This window comes from Ahaetulla prasina, chromosome 16 (genome assembly GCF_028640845.1).
Source record: "Ahaetulla prasina isolate Xishuangbanna chromosome 16, ASM2864084v1, whole genome shotgun sequence".
Lineage (NCBI taxonomy): Eukaryota > Metazoa > Chordata > Lepidosauria > Squamata > Colubridae > Ahaetulla > Ahaetulla prasina.
In genome coordinates this window covers 12720152-12727671 of record NC_080554.1, presented here as the reverse complement: position 1 = coordinate 12727671, position 7520 = coordinate 12720152, and the positions used below count along the sequence as shown (strand labels likewise).

At 45.5% G+C, this 7520-nt stretch overlaps 1 protein-coding gene across 1 annotated transcript; it reads left to right on the top strand.

Moving 5' to 3' along the window:
* Positions 1–235: 235 nt before the first annotated feature.
* LOC131186289 (zinc finger protein 91-like) lies at positions 236–3610 on the top strand. Its single transcript, XM_058159729.1, has 2 exons — positions 236–367; positions 605–3610. The coding sequence occupies exons 1-2, from the start codon at positions 362–364 to the stop codon at positions 2870–2872; spliced, it is 2274 nt and encodes a 757-aa protein (XP_058015712.1). The 5' UTR covers positions 236–361; the 3' UTR covers positions 2873–3610.
* Positions 3611–7520: the final 3910 nt, after the last annotated feature.

Here is a 7520-nt window from a genome sequence, read left to right as displayed (position 1 = left end):
CGAACTTGAACTCAGGCTTTCTTGCTTTCTACCTGGTGCCTCAATCACTGGCTCCTTTAGAAGCTGCTAGAAAGTCCCAGAAGAGCCCCTGACCTCCCCTCGCCTCAATACGGAGAAAGCCCCCCCCCCCCCGCCGCATCTCCGCGCTCCTCACCACGCAGGCGCCATCTGGGTGATTGAAGGAGCTCGGACGCCGATTGGGATCTCTGGGGACGGCGGCGATTGGCAGAAGGACCCCTTGGGGCGGTCCCTCCGAAGGAAGAGGCGGAGCTTTTGGAGAAGAGGGCGTGAAGCTTCCACTTCCGGAAATAAAACGGGCAACGAGGGAAGCTCCTGAATCGGCGACAGAGAATCCCAAAGGATGCAGGTTTGGCGCAGGGAATGCTGGGAGTCGCAGTCCAGCAGGGCCTCTCTCGGAGAAGGCAGGCCTGGGAGCCCGAGGCCTAGTTTTGCGGGCGGGGAGGGAGACGGAGCGCTGGGAAGGAGGAGGCCGTGTCCGCCTCGAGCATGTCCGGAAGGCCCGTGAGAGGCGGAGGCTTCGGCCTGGGCCTCCCCTGCGGGGAAGGGGACGCAGCCGTGATCCGCCTCTCTCTCTCCCCTGCAGGAGGACGGAGGAGCCCGGCGGGGGAAGGAAGGAAGCGCCGCCCGAGAGGAGGAGGAGAGCGGGCCCCGCGGAGCAGCCCTGCCCGGTCCCGGCGCGGCTTCCCCGGGAGACGGCGGGGAAAGGCCGGGGGGCTCCGGGGCTGCCGGAGGGCTGAGCCCAGGGGGAGCCCGGGAAAGGCGGCTGCCTGGAGGGCGATGCGGGGAGGAGGAAACAGGCGGAGACCCCGAGACGGTCCTGGAGGGCGGAGGCTCCTTCGGAAGACCCGGGAGGCCCCCGAGGATCCAGGAGGGAGGAAAAGAATTTCAGTGCCCGGAATGTGGAAAATCCTGCAGATATAAGGGAGATCTTCAAAGGCATCTAAGGATCCACTCAGGAGAGAAACCTCATAAATGCCTGGAGTGTGGAAAGAGCTTCAGTCGTAGGAGCAGCCTTTATAGACATCAAACAATCCACACAGGAGAAAAACCATATAAATGCCTAGAATGTGGAAAGCGCTTCACTCAGAGGAGCGGCCTTTATAAGCATCAAAGAATCCACACGGGAGAAAAACCTTATAAGTGCCTTGAATGTGGTAAGAGCTTCAGTTATAGCAGCCACCTTTATAGACATCAAAGGATCCACTTTGGAGAGAAACTGAATAAATGCCTGGAGGAAGGACAGGCCTTCGGAAGACACGGGAATCCCCAAAGGATTCAGGAGGGAGGAAAGAAATATCAGTGCCCAGAATGTGGAAAAACCTTCAAAAGAAATGTAGATCTTCAAAGGCATCTAAGGATTCACTCAGGAGAAAAACCTTATACATGCTTGGAGTGTGGAAAGAACTTCAGTTGGAGCAGAACCCTTTATGTACATCAAAGGATCCACACTGGAGAAAAACCTTATAAGTGCCTGGAGTGTGGAAAGAAGTTCAGTTGGAGCAGCCACCTTTTTATACATCAAAGGATCCACACGGGAGAAAAACCTCATAAATGCCTTGAATGTGGAAAGAGCTTCAGTCAGAGCAGCAACCTTTATGCGCATCAAAGGATCCACTTGGGAGAGAAACTGAATAAATGCCTGGAGGAAGGACGGGCCTTCGGAAGATGCGGGAATCCCCAAAAGATTCAGGAGGGAGGAAAGGAATATCAGTGCCCAGAATGTGAAAAATCCTTTAAAACAAATGACTATCTTGAAAGCCATCTAAGGATCCACTCAGGAGAAAAACCGTATAAATGCCTTGAATATGGAAAGAGCTTCAGTTGGAGCAGCAGCCTTTATAATCATCAAAGGATCCACTTTGGAGAGAAACTGAATAAATGCCTGGAGGAAGGACGGGCCTTCGGAAGATGCGGGAATCCCCAAAAGATTCAGGAGGGAGGAAAGGAATATCAGTGCCCAGAATGTGAAAAATCCTTTAAAACAAATGACTATCTTGAAAGCCATCTAAGGATCCACTCAGGAGAAAAACCGTATAAATGCCTTGAATATGGAAAGAGCTTCAGTTGGAGCAGCAGCCTTTATAATCATCAAAGGATCCACTTTGGAGAGAAACTGAATAAATGCCTGGAGGAAGGACGGGCCTTCGGAAGATGCGGGAATCCCCAAAGGATTCAGGAGGGAGGAAAGGAATATCAGTGCCCAGAATGTGGAAAAACCTTCAAAAGAAATGACTATCTTAAAAGCCATCTAAGGATCCACTCAGGAGAAAAACCTTATAAATGCTTTGAGTGTGGAAAGAATTTTGGTCAAAGCGGCAACCTTTATAAACATCAAATAATCCACACAGGAGAAAAACCGTATAAATGCCTAGAATGTGGAAAGAGCTTCAGTTGGAGCAGCCACCTTTATAGACATCAGAGGATTCACTTTGGAGAGAAACTGAATAAATGCTTGGAGGATGGATGGGCCTTCGGGAATCCCCAAAGGATTCAGGAGGGAGGAAAGGAATTTCAGTGCCCAGAATGTGAAAAATCCTTCAAAAGAAATGACTATCTTAAAAGCCATCTAAGGATCCATTCAGGAGAAAAACCTTATAAATGCTTTGAGTGTGGAAAGAGCTTCAGTTGTAGCAGCAGCCTTTATAATCATCATAGGATCCACACGGGAGAAAAACCATATAAATGCCTGGAGTGTGGAAAGAGCTTCAGTTGGAACAGCAGCCTTTATAAACATGAAAGGATCCACTCAGGAGAGAAACCCTATAAATGCCTGGAATGTGGAAAGGCTTTCAAGAGGAAAGGAACTCTGTATAGACATCAAAGGATTCATACAGGAGAAGAAAAAACATGAATGTCTGGAGTGTGGGGAGAGTTTCCCTTCAAAGCAGCATCTTTATTCACATGAAGGAATCCACACAAGGAAAACCATATGAATGCCTTGATTGTGGAAAGAGCTTTACTGATGGTGGACACCTTCATCGACATCAAAGGAATCACATGGGGGCGGGGAGGAAATGCTAAATATGCCTGAGTGTGCAAAGATCTTCAGTCTGATACATGTCTGACTAATTAAATTAAACACAATGGAGATCAACTGAATAATTGGTTTACTCAAGTTTGATTAGACACACAAGGAATTTTCTTCCCGTGCAGAAGTTCTCAGAGTACATGCAAAGCAATAAAATAATGATAGCAGAATAACAGCGGTGGAAGGGACCTTAGAGGCGTTCAAGTCCAACCACCCGCTCAAGCAGGAGACCCTCTACAGTTTGAAACAACTGGCTATTCTCAAAAACATCTAATGATGAAGCACCCACAACTTCTGAAGGCAAGCTGTTCCACTGGTTAATTGTCAAATATTGGAATAGCGCCATCGTGTTACCCCTTGTCCTCCTTATCTCTAGACTAGCCATATCCCGTTCCCCAAACCGTTCTTCATATGCTTGAGTCTCCAGCCCTTTAATCATCCTAGTTGCTCTTCTTTGCACTTTTTCCAAAGTCTCAACAACTTTTTGTAATGGGACCAAAGTTGAATGCAGTATTCAGATGTGGCCTTACTAAGAGTTTATAAAGTGATACTAAAACTTCATGTGATGTTGATTCTATGCCTCTGTTAATACAACCAAGTATTCCAGTAGCTGTTTTTGCTGCTGATGCTCACTGCTTACTCATATTTAAGTGATTGTCTACCAGGAGTCCAAGGTCCCTCTCACAATTACTGGTTTTGAACCAGGTTTTGTCTAATTTGTACTTTGGTTTTTTTGCCCAGGTGTAAAACCTTGCTTTTCTCCACATTAAGTTTCACGTTGTTGGATAAGGCCCATTGTTCGAGTTTGTCAAGATCTATCTGGATCTTGAGCCTGTAATTTAGGGTGCTGGCTATTCCTACCTTAGTAAATTTGATGAGTCCCACGTCTATTCCATTTAAGACGTTTATGAAGATATTGAAGAGTACTGGGCCTAAAACAGAACCTTCTGGTACCCCACGGCTGGCTTCCCTCCATGTAGATGGATTACTATTAAGGACCACCTGTTGAGTGCAGTTTGTCAGCCAGTTAGAAATCCATCCATCCAACCCAATCATGAGTTTCATCCCACCATGTTTTAGTAATAGCAACTATATCATATGTACTTTCATGTATTAATATTTCAAGTTCACCCTGTCTATTGGGGGTATATGGGCATTTGAGTCCTTTATGGGTCTTGGGTATGTTTCTTATACCTCCTGCTTTGTATCTGGGTTTTCCATCCTTTCCATCCCTCTCTACTTCACTGGGGTTTTCTTTTCCTTTTTTATCTTTCTTTGCTTCCTATCTCCTTATAGGATTGGTAACCCAGTAGTTTTTGCTTGGAATCAGGTTTTTATAAAGATTGGAGCCTTGAAGATTCGATCACCTCCCCCCTCAAGTTTCTACCTTCGAAATAACTTTTTCAATCGTACATGCTAGGTATCTCAACTGGCTGAAATTGTACCTTTTCACAACAGATTTATGTGATTCCTTTTCCCATGCAAACGTTCCCCTTTTAACACGATGCCCTTTTCCATGGTTATGCTTTATTTATTTATTTATTTATTTTTATACTTTTATACCGCACAATCTCCTGTAGGACTCAGGGCGGTTCACAGGCATATTAAAAATACAACAATAATAAATAAGCCATTTAAAACCCAATTAAAACAAAATATTATAATCGCCAAATCACTAAAACGGTAAAAAACCGGTTAAAACCCATTAAAATTGACTAAAATATTTTATTCTTAGGCTAGTCCAGCTCGTTGAAATAATAACGTCTTCAGTTCACGCCTGAAGGTCCGGAGGTCAGGGAGTTGCTGTAACCCTGGAGGAAGCTTGTTCCACAGGGCCGGTGCTGCCACAGAGAAGGCCCTCCCCCTGGGGGTCGCCAACCTACATTGCTTGGTCGACAGCACCCGGAGGAGGCCCACTCTGTGGGAGCGCACCGGTCGTTGGGAGGCTATCGGCGGCAGAAGGCGGTCTCGTAGATACCCTGGTCCTAAGCCATGGAGCGCTTTAAAGATGGTGACCAGAACCTTGAATTGCACCCGGAAGGCTACCGGCAGCCAGTGTAGGCCGCGCAGGATAGGTGTTATATGGGAGCAACGCGGTGCTCCCTCTATCACCCGCGTGGCCGCATTCTGGACTAACTGGAGCCTCCTGGTGCTCTTCAAGGGGAGCCCCATGTGGAGAGCATTGCAATAGTCCAGGCGGGAAGTGACGAGGGCATGAGTGACCGTGCGTAAGGCATCCCGGTCAAGGAAGGGGCGCAACTGGCGAATCAGGTGAACCTGATAAAATGCTCCCCTGGTGACGGCTGTCAAATGTTCCTCTAAGGACAGCCGATTGTCCAGGAGAACGCCTAAGTTGCGCACTCCACCCCTGGGGGTCAGTACTCCCCCCCCCACAGTCAGCGATGGTGTAAGCTGACTGTACCGGGACGCCAGAACCCACAGCCACTCTGTCTTGGAAGGGTTGAGTTGGAGCCTGTTCCTCCCGATCCAGACCCGCACGGCCTCAAGACACCGGCCCATCACCTCAACGGCTTCGTTGGGGTGGTTCGGGTGGAAATGTACAGCTGTGTATCATCAGCGTACAGATGATAATCCACCCCGAAACCACGGATAACCTCACCCAGCGGCTTCATATAGATGTTGAACAGGAGAGGCGAGAGAACAGACCCCCGAGGCACCCCACAAGTGAGGCGCCTCGGGGTCGATCTCTGCCCCCCTGCCAACACCGTCTGCGAACAGTCAGAGAGATAGGAGAACCACCGATAAACGGTGCCTCCCACCCCCAATCCCCCTAACCGCTGCTTAATATAAATGCTTAATATAGCTTGTTTTACAGTCCATGTCTCTGATGTAACTGAGCAAGATTTCTTCCATCCAATTAATTGTTTTTTTTTTTTTTTTTTTTTTATAAAAAGTTTTATTTTTACAATCATATCAAATAATTCATCCAATGTACAGTTATATACAATTAGTCGGGCTTGCCCAGTCACCACCACCCTTTTTAACACTCTTCCCTCTTCTACCTTCTTTTACTTTCCAAACCTTCCTCTCCTTCTCTTATCTACATCCACTCCTCCCTCCACCCTACACCTTCCTTCTTCCTCTACTATCCCTCTTCCTTCCTCTTCTCCTCTTTCCTACCTCCTACTCTCTTTTCTCCCTCTCACCGTTCTAAAATGGTAACTATGCAGACCCGACCCTACATTAATTATATTTCTTCAATAATCCCTGTACATTAACCATCACTCCATCTCTACCAAACCCACCTCCCCCCCCCCCCCCCCCTCCGCCCACCCCGACTTCCCAGAACAAAATGCAGGGTATCAAAACTAACAATCATAATCCAAAATAATTCCTAAATTATAATCTTTAGTCACACCACACTTAGTCACACTCTCAATTCCCCTCTCCTTCAAAAATATATCTAATACAAAATATTTCCTAAATTTACTCATATGCTATTCGATATTTTTTCATCTGATACTTATTTTAAATATAATCAATCCACATTTTCCATTCTAAAATATATTTTTCTAGTATATAGTCTTTCAAGTAAGCGGAGATTTTGTCATCTCTGCCAGATTTGATACTTTGAGTGTCCATTTGTTGTTTTGTTTTGTCCATTCTTCGATTGTAGGTAATTCTTCTTCTTCCAATACTGAGCAATCAAAAGTCTTGCGACTGTTATTAAGTTCAAAATCAATTTAGTCTCTATAGCTGTATAGTCCATAATTATTCCTAGTAGAAAGAACTGGAGTAAACTTAATCTTCTTTTTCAAAAATATTCTGCATGATCCACCAGCCTTTAATCCAAAATACTTTAACTTTTTACAAGTCCACCATATATGGTAATAAGTAGCATCTTCACAATCGCATCTCCAACATTTAGCAAGATCTAATATGTGTTTCTTGTAAACAGGTAATGTCATTTTAAATTATTTCAAATAATGAAATACTTTCCTTCTCTTCATGTGAATTCAGGCCATTAACATTCCAAGATAATAGTTTAATTGCCATTATCGCCAAAGGAAACTTTTGGAACACCAGCCAGATCACATTTTACTTTAGGCCTTGCTCCTCCCACTGTTTCCATTGTAGTAGTTGCCAGTTGTTGTTGTGCCTTCATCTCTTGTTCCTTGCGTTTAGCAGCAGCTCTAGTCAGCCTTTGTTCTTTTGAATCTAAACCCGTAGGTATTTCCAACACTTGTAATAAATCTTCTTCCATCACAATCTGTTCTTGTACCTGCTTCACTTCTCTTCCTTCACTTCAGCCTCCTTCTTCTAGCTTCCAATGGGGAAGACTTCCAACTTTAATACCTCAACATAAAATTCTCTTGCTTTTCCAACTGTATTGAAACGATGTACTTTCCTGCATAATATACTATTATACCAGTTGGAATATCCCATCTATATTCAATCTGATGTTTTTAAGTTCATTCACCAGGAAGGCAAATTCCTTCCTAGCCCTTAA